Source organism: Trachurus japonicus, chromosome 14 (genome assembly GCF_045865225.1).
Source record: "Trachurus japonicus isolate A0001 chromosome 14, Traja_1.0".
NCBI lineage: Eukaryota > Metazoa > Chordata > Actinopteri > Carangiformes > Carangidae > Trachurus > Trachurus japonicus.
In genome coordinates, this window is record NC_140920.1 from 25,842,477 (window position 1) to 25,858,388 (window position 15,912).

Sequence of the window (15,912 nt, forward strand, 5' to 3'; positions counted from 1 at the left end):
CTTGTGTGTGGATGAACAAATGGTTCCCTTTAAAGGCAAAAGTGGACTAAAGCAGTACCTACCCAACAAACCGAAGAAATGGGGGTACAAAATACTGATCCTTGCTGGATCAGATGGCATTTCACACAATCTTGAGGTTTATGTGGGAAAAGCTGTCCATCCACCTGAGCTTCCAGATGTAGGAAAAAGTGGAAATGTGGTACTGCGCCTGGCAGCAACAATTCCAAAGAACAGAAATTTCAAATTGTTCTTTGACAACTGGTTTAGCTCTGTCCCATTGATGCTTGTGTTGGCCCACCAAGGCATTCACTGTGTGGGTACGGTGCGCTTGAATCGCTTGCCAGGCAGTTGTATGGTAAAAGATGATGACCTGAAAAAATCAGGGCGTGGATCCTTCCAGGAAAAAACTGCTCGTGTTGGAAGTACTGAGCTGCATGCAGTCAAATGGCGTGACAACAGGTCAGTCACCCTCCTGAGTAGCTACATAGGTGCCCACCCTGTATCCGAGGTTGACGGATGGGACAAGCAGCAAAAACAAGTCATCAAGGTCCCATGCCCTGCAGTCGTGTCCACATATAATCAATACATGGGAGGTGTTGACTTGTTGGACTCTCTAATATCCTTATACCGCACAAACATCAGATCAAAAAAGTGGTACCACCGTCTTGTCTTTCACTTCATAGACATGGTGGTGGTGACATGTTGGCTCATGTACAGGAGGGATTGTACTGACAATGGAATGACAAAACGTGACCACATGCGGCTTTATGCCTTCAAGTCACAGATTGCACATAGTCTGTGCAAGTACCAAAAGGATGGAAGGAAGAGAGGACGACCCAGTGGTGGAGTTTCTCAGCAGCTCGAAGCAAAGAAGAAAAAGCAGGGACCCACGTCTCCCATCCCCAACCAAAACATCCGCTTAGACAAAACATCCCACTGGCCAGTGATGTCAGAAAAGAAGGGAAGGTGCAGGGTCCCTGGGTGTCCAGGAACACCAAAGGTCATGTGCAGAAAATGTGATGTGCACCTCTGCTTTACTACACAGAGTAACTGTTTTGTGAAGTTTCACATTGAATGAAATCCGCTCAGACAAAACCTCCCACTGGCCATTCATGGATGAGAAGAAGGGAAGGTGAAGAAATGGAGGCAGTATGTGAAGAAAGTGTAGGGTAGGTCAAGAAATTGATGTATGAGAAGAGAGTGTAATGTGTAATCTGCCTTACTACACGGTTCATTAAGTTTCTGTTTTTTGTTTAGCCTCTTTCAGTCTAGATAGGCGTACATGATATTGATGATATTTACACAATGTTATGTGTATCAGAAGTGTTCTTTTTATGAAATGGTTGTTTATTTTTTTTTTTAAATATTATGTTCTACTGCTTTCTAAGCATTGTCTCATGATATGTAAATGAGTTATATTCTCTGCGATTGTGTACCATTAGCGCACAACGTTGCCCTCAGGCAACAGAAAAATATTTTGGAAAGGGGGGTGTCCAAATATAATTTTTTTTTTTTTTTTCAATAAAATATCCCCAAATTAACTCAAAAATGGTGTGGAGTATTTTTTATCATGCATCACCAGAATGTGTAGCCTGGCTCTCGCCAGACCCTTGTACTTCCGCAAAGCTACGCCAGAGGCGCTACGCTCAGCTTCGCACAAGGGTCTGGACTCGAGGCCAATGCAAACTTCTTCCCCGGAGCAAAAAATAATGAACCAATCAGGATCGCCGGGCGGGACTTTCTGAGGTGTGACGTAGCGCTGAAGCGACTGTTTGAGTCAAACAACAATGGCGGCTCGCAGTGAGTGGCTGAAGTAGCACGTCATTCAAGATAACGGACAAGTGGTTTATCCAATCACATACAAGATTTTTTTTACAAGCCCCCGCCTTCTGAAATGAATCGCCTATGGAGCAGTCCCAGACCCTTGTGCGGAGCTCAGCGTAGCTTTGCGGAACTACAAGGGTCTGGCGAGAGTCAGGCTACAGAATGTGTGCAGTAGAGGGTTAAATATCCTCAGTTTCACATATTGGCCATGGTTGGTTCAGCCATATACAACGTTTTTGGCTAGTCTTGTTGAAGTTGTCTTAATACAATATGATATGCCCAAATGTTCCTCATCTCCATTATCACAAAAAACAATGTAAAAGATAACCCTTCCAATTTTCCAATATTTTACATCTCATCGCTTATGACTATGCTATGAAAAGCCTGTTGTAAATATTTCACTTTGTGGATTGCATCAGCACAGTAATACACAGTTGCTTTGTGATGTAAATTAGTAAGTGACACACCCACCTGCATCCACAGTGAAAGGGAAAAATATAAATGACAGTTCTCTCACAAACAAATCACTTTAGTGTGCTGCACCCCTCTTATTCTCAAGGTGAGGTTGTTACAGCAGTTCTTATAAAGCAACCGTGTCATACTTTGTTTTGTTTAAATACATGCTCTGTTATTTTCTCTTTTTATGTCCAGGAAACAGACATTGATAATGGGCTCTGAAGAGAAAGCTGCTACCATATTTAATTCCACATTTGTTCGTCCCACATATTTCTATGTCAGCGGGTTTTCCAACATCCCTCATGTTACTTATTACTATGTGTTTCTGTGTTTTGTCTATATCATGACTGTTGTTGGGAATGGCCTCCTTCTCTCAGTTATCTGCCTGGTCAAGACTCTTCATACACCTAAATATATGATTGTGTTCAACCTGGCGTTGACAGATTTGTGTGGCAGCACTGCTCTTGTCCCCAAATTGTTGGATATGTTTTTGTTTGACAGGAGGTATATTGTTTATGAGGCTTGCTTAAGTTACATGTTCTTTGTTTTGTTCTTTGTAAGTGTACAGTCATGGACACTCGTCACTATGGCCTATGACCGATTTATAGCAATTTGCTTCCCTTTAAGGTACCATAGTATTGTGACAAAACCAGCTATTGCTTCAATGCTGCTATTCACATGGATTTTTTTATTATGTCTAGTAGCGTTTACTGTTGGACTTATTAATCGTCTTTCCTTCTGTGGATCTGTGGTAGTGAAAAGCTTTTTCTGTGATCATGCACCAGTGTATCGTCTGGCTTGTAATGACACTTCTTTAAATAATATAATGGCATATGTTGCTTTCATTTTTCTACTTTGTTGTCCTCTTATATTGATAGCAATCACATATGTTTGTATTTCTATAGCACTGAGCAGGATTGCATCAGCAGCAGAGAGACTCAAAGCGTTGAAAACTTGTACTTCTCATTTGATCCTTGTGGCTATTTTCTTTCTCCCAGTTGTGGGAACCAACATTGCTTCAGTGGCCACCTATATCCATCCTAATGCTAGAATCATAAACTCCTCTTTGACACACACTATACCAGCTTTGCTCAATCCTATAATATACTCTTTAAAGACAGAGGAAGTGTTGAACTCTTTCAAGAAGCTTTGCAAACGAAGTAGGCTCAGCAATATAACTTCATTCAAGAAGGTGAACTGTTTATCATAGTAACATTGGCACTGACTGGAGTGTTACCAAAGTCCTTCTCTGGTGTTACTTAAGCAATATATCACGACAGGCCATGGTATACGCTCATTATACCACGGCTAAGGGGCCTTCTCATAGTGAGCATATCACGGACTGAAATTATATATTGCTTTTATGAAACGGTTACCAATAATGGCAATATGAAAGAGGAATAAGCAATCAATTTCAGGTAGTTTTTTTTCAACCAGAAATACATTATCCAATAAAATAGCCCCACTGTGAGAAAAATAGTCCCACATCTCAGGACGGTAGCACTGCATGTCTACTTTTCCCCAGTTTTTTTTTTCAGGTGAAAGCCACTGCTCAGTCCACTCCACCATTGTTAACCCTCCCTGGAGGTGAAAATTAATCGATGTTCAGTTTCAGTTTCATCATAAACATGTGAATTCAACTACGGTAATTTAGTCTATTTGTTAACGTCGTCAAAACACAGGCTGCCTTTTGCTACCTACTGCAACAGTCTGACTTTCATTCATACCAGTCATTACGTGCCTGATGCGGAGTGATAGCCATGCTGTGATAAGGCTTTAGAATAGTAGCTGTGGTATTCATAGGTTGCAGTGACGTCACGTCGAAGGGACCGCCGCCATATTTGTGTCCGATTTGACAGGTCTCCTCATATGACAGCATGCAAACCGCAGGATGGAAATGACAGTTTCTTGACAAAATGACAGGGTTTCATGCATCCTGTCTGGGTTTATATCTCTATAACAACAGACTAACTCTATATTATCCCACGTATTACACAGTTTATGAATTAATTAATTAATTTGAGACGTACTGTTGATCAAAGTCCTTAGTCCGGTCACTTCTCCGCTGTTTGCTCCCCACCCTCCTCTCGGTCGACTCGTGTGTAGTTGTTTTTTGATAATCAATCAGTAGATTGATGAATTATCATGTAAATGTTACGATGTGCGCATTTATGTAGTGCTGTCTGTCATAAGAGACTACGGTTTGGGACACGTTTGTGTCACGGACTCGCGGTGGCACAGACACAGCTGGTCACAGCTGTGACACTGCGCTGGCCCGTCTGCTCTGTCCGCTCTGATCGCAGGTTTGATTCCAGCAGCGGTGAGGGAGGCAGAGAGCCTCCACTCTCCCTCTAACCAGCTACAAGTCATTTTTCTAACATCACAATTAGTCTGAAGCTGGTAAAAATGAAACACAAGGTAAAAATCCTTATAGTTCTTCTGCCCTGCTCCGCTGATCAGAGCGGCGTCCCTAGCAACGGCCCGTTTTACTTAGTAACGGTCTGTTATACAGAAATAAAAGACCCTAAATGCAGAATCAGTGAGTAATTAATAAGAAAGTAATCAAAATGCAGAATTCAATATATCCATGTTATTAAAAAAAAAGTGAATCCCCTCTTTTAGTGAGACTTGTCACAGCCCATGCTGCCACTGATAGACTGCCTGCAGTCAACTATTTGTAACGCTCTGTGATTTGCTTAGACCACTAAAGATAAACTTCTTTCTAATTCGTCTCAAGGAGCGAGGGAAGATTAGTAGTAAACACAAGCATGTTTATTCTCACAGCATGAAAATTCAAGTTGAAACATGTTGAGATGAAAATCCCCAAAGGTATGAAAAATAACAAACAAAAATGATAAACAAAAATAAAAGAAATTGTCCCTTCAGCTCTTAGCTGTTCCGATATCAAAGTTCAATGTGTCCAGTCAAAAGTTTAGTTGGAATCCATATTTGTCAAAGTCAAAGTCTATTCAGTGTATATGTGGTCTACCCGGGTAGTATGTGTTTGTGTATGTATGTTACTGCGCGCTGGTTGGATACTTCCTCCAGGTGACGATTCTCCACGACGACAATGAAGATGAAGGAATCTGCCTCCTCTCTGTTCCCGCCTCTCTCAGACAGAAACCCCTGGTCACTCGACACTCGATGTAGATTCAGCAATTCGGCATATAAAAAAACCAATCTGCATAGTAGAACATAAAAGTTAACTAGCAGTCATTAATATCTGTACAGATTTATATCTATTTCTCTCTTTAAATCAAATGTAACTAATACTGACCACAAAGAATTAAGTGACTGCATTATGAGACATAAAAAAAAACCTCAGGTCACCATTAATATGTGTTTTTTTTTAACAGTACTATATTAATCATGTTACAAAAATAAACTCTGATCTTCTTCCAATCATGTTTCTCGTTTACATTTACAAATTGCATATTTCACAGTTTCAAAAATGAATTTAAACATATTAATTAAACTACGAAAAATCAGCGAACGTCTGTGTGTACATATCAAGTAACGTTTCACCACACACCGAGCTCGTTTCCACTCACTAACATTGAACATGGCGTCGGAATGACGCAGTGAAAATTACTAAGACACTCGTAAAATAAATGCACTTTTTCCCAACTCAAACTTAACATATTGACTCGTTACAGCATCTTTAAAACACTTTCAGTCGACTCCGATTGGTTTTTATGACTTCACAGTTCAACATTCTGCACATATAATCAACTGAAAACTCGGGCTCATTAGCCGTTAGCAACTTAGCATCTTAGCATAGCACCGTAACACAGTACAGCAACTCACCGGAGTCCTCGGTTAGAAACCCAAACAAAGCGTCTCCTCCGGTTTACAGTCGTGCGGGCACTCTTGGAAAACTCAAAAATAATGATACAGAGTCGTAACTGTAAAAATAAAATACTTTTGCATAAAAACAGCGGTAACTTCGCTTAGCGATTTCTCACAACAGCATCCATATCAGATCAATTCTGGCTCGTCTTGTTCCCAGCATGCAACGCACGCATGACTACACCTTTCCCATTGACCATACTTAAAGCGCCCTCTTGTGGTCCCATGAAGCAACTACAATTATATTTTTTTCTCATGAATGCAACACAAAATCAACTGTTTTGACATTAAATCATAACAAATACTTTTAGTAAACCCACAGTATTTTTATCGGGGTTACATCCACCCGCCCTTAATTGGCATGCGTCTCTGCATGTCAACACACTTAAATATCAATAACTGGGCTTGTGTAAGGGGAAGGTGAAGAGCTTGGTAGGATGGGCAAGTCAAGGGCATCTGTGAAAACTTGGTCCAGACTATGCAGTATGGAGCGCATGACCATAGTCAAGGGGTTTCCAAGATGTTTGTATGATAATCTGTCAGGCTCTCTTCTAGCTCTGGTTGGCCATCTGATCTCTGGTTCTTTTTCATCCTGAGCAGAACTTGTATCTGTCAGTCCAACATCCTCTCTGACGTTGTCTCCTTTGCTCTCCTCTCTCGTTGCTCCTTGGTTTTCCAGTTCTGTGTTGTCAATTTCCTTTTCAGGTTGTCCAGCGAGTGGTTCATCAGGTACTGTTAGACTTTCATCCACAGGTAAGTGAACAGGTAGGTCTATTTTCTCCACAGGCAACGTTGTCTCATCCGGTAAGTTGTCCAAAGGTAAGTTGTTTGTCTCCACAGGAAAGTTTGTCTCGTCCGGTAAGTTGTCTGAAGGTAAGTTTACATCATCGACAGGTAAGGGGTCGGCAGGCAAGTTAACATCCACATCTGCTTCCACACTTGGAACCTGCGATGTGCTTGAGTGTTCCTCTTCTTCCACTTGTTGGGGATAGAATTCTCTAGCTGTCGGGTTAAGACTTGACCCTTCTAGGTTCACATCCAAGTTCAAGGGAGGCTTGATCTTTGTTCTGGGAATGTCATGTACAACAGTGAATGATGGGTAAGTAACTTCACCTTGACTTCCTGATGAATAGTGCACTTCCATCTCTTCATCACTGTCGCTAGGCAAATGTTCTGCTTCCTCAACTTCTGGTGCTGGATTTCTCCGGGAGGTTCTGACAGGTTTCTCCTTTTGGTTACTCTGACTGACCTCATCGACTTCAGCTGACTCGGAAGGTGCAAGGAATCCACAAGGTAGGAGTAGATCTCGGTGTAATGTCCTCTCTGGGCCTTCAGAGGTGAGTGGAGCCACTACATACACTGGAGAATCATCGATGTGTTTCACCACCTTGTAGACGGTTTGACTCCACTTGTCTGCAATCTTGTGTTTTCCTCTTATCCCGACGTTTTTTACGAGGACACGGTCTCCAACCTGTAGAGTGGATTCTCTGACCTTCAAGTCGTACCTCTGTTTGTTGCGTAGAGCCGTCTTATCACTGTGCTCAACAGCCAGTCTGTAACTCTCCTCCAGTGTTTCCCTGAGTTTTTTCACATACTCACTGTGAGTGACTTTCCTCCGTCCTCCAGGATTCAATCCAAAAGCCACATCAATTGGCAGGTTTGGCTGTCTGCCATACATTAGTTGATATGGGGAGAATCCAGTAGTGTCGTTCTTTGTGCAATTATAGGCGTGGACTAATGGCTGCACATGATCGCGCCACATCACTTTATCCACTTCTTCGAGGGTTCCGAGCATCGCGAGTAAGGTCCGGTTGAAACGCTCTACCGGATTACCGCGTGGATGGTAAGGCGTCGTCCTCGATTTCTTTATCCCCAGGAGGTCACAGAGGTTCTTGATGACGGCGGATTCAAAGTTGCGACCTTGATCGCTATGTAAGCGCTCAGGTATGCCATAGTGTACAAGGAAGTTATTCCACAGCGCTTTGGCTACCGTCTTCTCCTTCTGGTCAGGAGTGGGTACTGCAACTGCATACTTTGTGAAGTGGTCAGTTATCACAAGTATGTTCTTCGTGCCACGGCCGTCTGGCTCCAAGGAGAGATAGTCCATGCACACTAACTCGAGTGGCCGGCTGGTCTTGATGTTGACGAGGGGAGCTGTTCTCTCTGCCCTTGCTTTGCGTCGAAGGCACCTTTCACATCTTCTGATCATCTCCTCGACCTCTAAACTCATCCTCGGCCAATAGAACCGTGCACGTACCAGATCTACTGTCCTCTCATATCCCAAATGACCGACATCATCATGGAGACTCATCAGCGCCATCTGTCTGTATTTCCTCGGGAGAACGAGCTGGAAGGTAGGTTGATCCTCACCCTTGCACTTTCTATACAGGACTTCATCACTCAATATCAGCCGGTCTTGAACTCTGAGTAATAACTGTACTTCTCTTTCCTCTTTCTGCCGGAGACGGTAAGTGAGACGTTTACCTGCTCTGACGATGTCCATTACTCTGCTGATGGTTGGATCATTTCTCTGCTCCACAGCCCAATCCTGCTGAGACATTCTGGGAAGTGTAGTGGATCCAGGAAGCAGGTCAGCTTGAGCATATTCAGGGCAGATAGCACGTTCATCCATGGCTAGACACTCCACGATGACAGGTAAGTGACCACTTCCTTCCTCAGTCTCGGTGAATTTGTCCAGCTGATGTCGCTCACAGACGGCTTTGATAGCCTCCTTAGGGAAAGTGTCCTCACTTTCCTCCTTCAGAAACTTTGACATGAACTGCTGCACTCGTTCATCCTCAACTGCTGCACTGTCATCGATCTCTGCAGGGACATGTGGACGTCTCGATAGTCCATCTGCGTCCTGGTTCTTTTTGCCAGCCCTGTACTTGATGCTGAAATTAAAGTTGGACAGGTCAGCAAGCCAACGATGACCACAGGCGTCCAGCTTTGCAGAGGTCAAGACGTAAGTCAAGGGGTTATTGTCGGTTAGCACGCTGAACTCCACTCCATAGAGGTAATCAGCAAACTTATCTGTGATCGCCCACTTGAGACTGAGAAACTCAAGCTTGTGAGTAGGGTATCTGCGTTCACAGTTGGATAACCCTCGACTGGCATATGCAATAACCTTCATTTGACCATCTTGTTGCTGGTACAGCGCGGCTCCAAGTCCATGCAAGCTAGCATCTGTATGGAGTATGTATGGCTTCTTGGAGTCGGCGAATCCCAGTACAGGTGCTGTTGTCAACCGCTCAATGAGGGTTTTGAATGCCTCCTCACATGAGGGTGTCCATTTGTCGTTGAATGGTTTCTTTAAGTCGACATTGGAGAATGACCTTTGACCTTTTGATGTGTTCTCCTGTTTCTTTTTCTTTGCAGGGACGTATCCAGCCGTCAGATCATTTAGAGGCTTTGCAATCTTGGAGTAGTCTCTGACAAACCTTCGATAATAGCCTGTGAATCCGAGGAACGACTTCAACTCGGAGATGTTGTTCGGGCGGGGCCATGAGGTAAGTGCTGTGATCTTAGCAGGGTCGGTCTCCACACCGTTTTCCGATACTATGTGACCTAAGTATCTCACAGACTTCCTGAAGAAGTGACATTTCTCCGGTGACAATTTGAGACCGAAATCTCTTAGTCGGTTCAGCACCCTCAAAAGCCGCTCTTCATGTTCTTCCAGGCTGTTGGAGAACACAATGAGATCGTCTAGGAATACCAGCACTTCTCTGTGATTGAGCGAAGCAAACGGACTTTCTGACTCCCTTATGATGTTTGCGTCATAAAGTTCTTTCAGATGGAGGCGGACCGCCTCGTAATCTGATGGATGGATTGGCCTTGCCCTCTGTTTGAAAGGCGTCGGGTCAGAAAGGCGAATCTTGTGCTTTACAGCTGTCGTGTGTCCATAGTCCAGATCTCCCCTGGCGAAGACTTCAGGAATCGAATTCAGCTTCCTGGTGATCCTGTCTTGCCATTCTTTTGACAGAGGAGAATCAGTGAACTCAAACTTGATCGAGTTTTCAGGATCCACTTGACCAGCTGTGAAACACTGGGCCGTAATGTTGGTCTGGTTGGAGGTGGGTACTTCCCCTTTAATATCGTGGGTGGAGGTCAATGGAGAGATGGACAGTGGCATTGAAAGTTCTGCTAGAGTTCGATGGGCTGGAACTATAATGTCGTGTGCAGACTCATTCTTGAGGAGGATGGGAACTTTAAAGGAGGTCTGACGTGGGCTTGCCATGATGTAACTGCAGGATATCAAGCCATCTGGCAGACTGACGTTGGTGGGGGACTCCACCAGGAGAGGTGCACCATGAACAGTGGAGACATGTCTGGCACGGCCATTTACTGCCATTTTCTTTCCAGCCGGAATGACGATGGTGCTCCTCGACTGTAATTTCACTCTGCCCACTCTCCCATCTTGTTGTGTCTTGCACAAGTAAATGCTCTGCAGGTGTCTGACGAGTGAGGCATATTCACAGTCTGGTGAAATTGTTGTTCCTTCTTTGAAACCTTTGTACAGGATGTCGAGAGTGTTTGTGCCGATGAGAACTGGAACTTCAACACTGGTTCTGGGATCGGGGACAACTAGAGCCAGCGTCGTGACCACCTTGGGCTCTCCTGTGAAATGTTCTGGGAAAGCTATGTCAACTTCAATGCAGCCAAGGTAAGGGACGTGTTGGCCTGCAGCTCCCTCTATATGCAAGAGGTCCTCTATGGGAATGATGGAATGAGAAGGTAAGTGGGTTTCATGAAAGGATTTGGTGATGGTCGTGACCTGTGAGCCTCCGTCCATTAGACAGTTTTGCTGAACTCCGCCAACTGTGACTCCGGCTACATGCCTCGAACCAACCAATCTTCTTGTGAGCCGACGTGTGGCTGCCGTGGCTTGTTGACATTTGGTTTCACATCTCCATTTTGATAGGGGACTCTCCTCTGTGTCCTCGGTTCCAGTAGGTCCCGTTACTGGAACCCGTTCCAGTTTAAAGGCTGTCTTGCCTTCCACTCGTCCTGCTTGTGTCTCAGTTCTGTGTATTTTTGGTCTACGAGGGCTTTGTTCATGGGCTTGTCACAGTTCCTGGCGATGTGGCCGTCCTCTCCACACTTATAACAGAACCAGGCCTTAGGTTGAGGTCTTGGAGTGGGTGTGTTCTGCGGCATCACATGATGAGCCTGTGCTTCAGCTACTGGTGCAGGTGAGTTATTTGTTGGTACTGTACCTTTAAATTCCTGTTTTTTGTCTTTTTTGTATTTCTTGCTGCTGAGCTGCATCTGTAGCTGGGCCACTTGCTTTCTCAGGCTTTCAGTTTCAGAGATGTATGACTGCAGTAAGCTGGCATTGGAATCAGAGAGAGAGATGTCAGGCACAGAATGAATGTTTACTGAAGGCTTTGTCTTGGAGGAGCCAAAGTGACGCTGCATCCTGTCATGTTTTGATGCTCTCCTGTCCTCTTCAGTACGTACCTGTAGCAGCAGCTCTGCAAAGTTGGGAGGTATTTCATTCTTGAGCTCCAGCTGTAAGACCAGGCTGTGGTCCCAGCAGCCACGCTTGAACTGCTTCAGTAAATGTCGGTCTGCATTTACCTGCTTTGCGCCACCTCTCTTCACAGCGGTGCACAAGAGACTCTGCAGCCGCTGTAGATAATCAGATGCCTTCTCCCCTGGATTCTGGTTAGTGTTCAGGAACCTGGCAAACACCTCCTCTCCATCCTCAACAAGTCCATATGCAGAGTCAAGCAGCTGTACATAATGTCTGGGATGTGCAGAGGTACCAAGCTGCCTCACCACATCTGAAGCTGGGGGAAGCAGGCTCTCTAGTATCTTCCTCCGCTGTACATCGACTGAAAGACTGTCATCATTAAACATCAACTCTGCATGTAACGACCACGTCTCATAATCTGCCTCACCTGGGGGCTTGGGTATTTTACCAGAGAATGTCCTCATCCACTTGGAGTTGTTTGGTTGACTTTTGATCACATGTTCCACAACAACACGTTGGACTTCAGGTGGGTTTGTCACTTCATTACTCAAGGTGGGGCTCGGGGGATTTGTATGTACATGGTGTTTCTTTTTAACTGTACTTGAAGCACTTGGATTGTGTGTCATGGTAGGTGTGAATGGTGTGAGGGGCTTACCATGTCCAGATTTTTTCTTGCTTCTGCGCACGAGAGGTGTGGTGCTGCTGTCTGAGTGAGCACCATTATCAGAGTCACTGCTGTTACTGGAGTCAGTGGATGGTGCAGATAAAACAGCTGTGGACTGGTCAGCAGACGAGGTGAGTGTTGGAACATGGTCTACTTGCCACTTGACACTTGGGTTGGTCACATTCACTACTTCCATAGGGAGAAGAGGCTCAACATTTGCTCTTGTAGTTCCTGACTGGAACTCGACGATGACTGTTTCTCCATCTGATCCTCCTGTGGTTTGCACTCTCCTTATTCCAGCTACAGGGCCATATTTCTTGAGGGAATCAATGATGTCCTGATCGGCATCACTACCGGTAACACCAGACACACACACAGACAGCTTGTCACTACTGTCTGCCATTATCCTCAGTTTAAGTCAGAGAGAGGACAAAAAAAGGGAAAATTAATAATAGGGATAATCAGATAAATTAAATGGCAATTTCTTATGTTCAAAATAACAGTTTGTATTGTACAGTTAACCTATATAACCCTCGCTCCTGGCTAGCTCGCCACAAAATAGGATGTAACGCTCTGTGATTTGCTTAGACCACTAAAGATAAACTTCTTTCTAATTCGTCTCAAGGAGCGAGGGAAGATTAGTAGTAAACACAAGCATGTTTATTCTCACAGCATGAAAATTCAAGTTGAAACATGTTGAGATGAAAATCCCCAAAGGTATGAAAAATAACAAACAAAAATAATAAACAAAAATAAAAGAAATTGTCCCTTCAGCTCTTAGCTGTTCCGATATCAAAGTTCAATGTGTCCAGTCAAAAGTTTAGTTGGAATCCATATTTGTCAAAGTCAAAGTCTATTCAGTGTATATGTGGTCTACCCGGGTAGTATGTGTTTGTGTATGTATGTTACTGCGCGCTGGTTGGATACTTCCTCCAGGTGACGATTCTCCACGACGACAATGAAGATGAAGGAATCTGCCTCCTCTCTGTTCCCGCCTCTCTCAGACAGAAACCCCTGGTCACTCGACACTCGATGTAGATTCAGCAATTCGGCATATAAAAAAACCAATCTGCATAGTAGAACATAAAAGTTAACTAGCAGTCATTAATATCTGTACAGATTTATATCTATTTCTCTCTTTAAATCAAATGTAACTAATACTGACCACAAAGAATTAAGTGACTGCATTATGAGACATAAAAAAAAACCTCAGGTCACCATTAATATGTGTTTTTTTTTAACAGTACTATATTAATCATGTTACAAAAATAAACTCTGATCTTCTTCCAATCATGTTTCTCGTTTACATTTACAAATTGCATATTTCACAGTTTCAAAAATGAATTTAAACATATTAATTAAACTACGAAAAATCAGCGAACGTCTGTGTGTACATATCAAGTAACGTTTCACCACACACCGAGCTCGTTTCCACTCACTAACATTGAACATGGCGTCGGAATGACGCAGTGAAAATTACTAAGACACTCGTAAAATAAATGCACTTTTTCCCAACTCAAACTTAACATATTGACTCGTTACAGCATCTTTAAAACACTTTCAGTCGACTCCGATTGGTTTTTATGACTTCACAGTTCAACATTCTGCACATATAATCAACTGAAAACTCGGGCTCATTAGCCGTTAGCAACTTAGCATCTTAGCATAGCACCGTAACACAGTACAGCAACTCACCGGAGTCCTCGGTTAGAAACCCAAACAAAGCGTCTCCTCCGGTTTACAGTCGTGCGGGCACTCTTGGAAAACTCAAAAATAATGATACAGAGTCGTAACTGTAAAAATAAAATACTTTTGCATAAAAACAGCGGTAACTTCGCTTAGCGATTTCTCACAACAGCATCCATATCAGATCAATTCTGGCTCGTCTTGTTCCCAGCATGCAACGCACGCATGACTACACCTTTCCCATTGACCATACTTAAAGCGCCCTCTTGTGGTCCCATGAAGCAACTACAATTATATTTTTTTCTCATGAATGCAACACAAAATCAACTGTTTTGACATTAAATCATAACAAATACTTTCAGTAAACCCACAGTATTTTTATCGGGGTTACATATTTATTCCGCCTATAACTTTACGTCTTTTGGGATGGAATAAAACTACAGTCTGGGGTTTCTTTGGCGACTGCTATCACAGTCAACAGCACAATATAATCCTGGCATCTTTCAAATAACCTCAATTTTCGGTCTCTTGCTGATTTCCTCCTACTACTCCACTTGTTCTGGTAACGTGACGCTGTGATCTGTGTCCAGATTGCCCTGATTCAGACACAAATATGGCGGCGCAGAAACACAGTGACGTCATGGGAATCTAATGAATATGCTCATCACAGTTAACAACCAATCAGATGGCCGGATTTCACCTTTCTGTTTTATAAAATGGCATAATTGATTTTTGATTTTTTACTGTTTCTTGTCTAACAAATAAATGCTACCCATTTAGGTTCAGTTGCAGCTCTCTCTATTTTGTAATTTGTTGGATTTTACTGCTTTAGTTGTCATATAAGTAGACATTGTGTTTTTACTTTTCTTTTTGATTAAAAGATCATCAGTGCCATGGAGATGTATACATTAAAATACATAAAATTATACATCAAGCCTCATTCAGAGTCATTAAAGCAGAAGTAAGCGGAGTGTTTGTGTTAATATAAGTCTTAAATAGTTATATCTTTCGACGGCAATCACTTATATAGAGTGTTTGATCTGAAACACGGGTCTGTCAGTCACTCTGCTCTGCTGTAAGCCGAGGAGAAAACTTTCCTTGTATCCTACAACCTTTATCCAATGAGGAGAGAGAACGGCATAAAGGGGCGGTCATCTCTGTGTGTGCAGCCAAGGGATGCGCGTGAATGTGGTGACGTAGGGACGAGGACCAATAAATCCATGACGAGGGCGGGGACTGCTAACTCCATCGGCTGACAAGAAGTTAACCAAAACGACCGGATCACTTACTACTGCTTTAAGTTTACACTTGATTAACATGCCAATCACATTTTTAAAACATTAATAACTAGGAAAAGATAGCATTTCCTGAAGGAAATGTGTGTGAATGCTGAAAGCAGCGGAAGAAGGAAGCAAAAAGACAGGGAAAGGCGGTAGGTAGAAAGAAAGAAAGAAAGAAAGAAAGAAAGAAAGAAAGAAAGAGGGGGTAGATAGATAGTTCTAGTTCTTGTTTTTCCCTTATGTTTTTTTCCTTTTGTGTATAATGCATAATGTACAGTAATATGTATAATGATAATTATTTATAATAATATGATAAGAATATAATATAATACAATAAAATATAATATAGGCTCATGTAATATAATATAATAGAATGTATAATAGACTACATACAATCACTTATCACTTGGATTCGATAACTAAAGTAACTCACCAAAGCAACTCACAAGTCCAAGGATTCACACTGGCACTGCAGTGATGAAGCTCAACAACAGAGCATAAACAATAATAACTCAAGTCCAGGGATTCACTGCCATTGCAGTGATGATTAGAAAGCCCAACAACTTCTTGTTTGGCATCTACTCCATTTTCAAAGAACGCACGGTGCGAGTGTCGTTCATTAGCTGTCACTTTTACCCCAGCTGTTGCTATAGCAGAGAAAATAAGGGCAGCCCCAA

The 15,912-nt window shown here is 43.0% G+C and overlaps 2 protein-coding genes across 2 annotated transcripts; one reads left to right on the forward strand and one right to left on the reverse strand.

The window, feature by feature from the left end:
- Positions 1-2,457: 2,457 nt before the first annotated feature.
- LOC146974876 (olfactory receptor 1-like) lies at positions 2,458-3,490 on the forward strand. Its single transcript, XM_085798960.1, has one exon. The coding sequence runs from the start codon at positions 2,468-2,470 to the stop codon at positions 3,488-3,490; it is 1,023 nt and encodes a 340-aa protein (XP_085655086.1). The 5' UTR covers positions 2,458-2,467.
- A 7,598-nt stretch (positions 3,491-11,088) lies between these two features.
- On the reverse strand, positions 11,089-12,069 carry LOC146974877 (paraneoplastic antigen Ma1 homolog). Its single transcript, XM_085798961.1, has one exon. The coding sequence runs from the start codon at positions 12,067-12,069 to the stop codon at positions 11,089-11,091; it is 981 nt and encodes a 326-aa protein (XP_085655087.1).
- Positions 12,070-15,912: the final 3,843 nt, after the last annotated feature.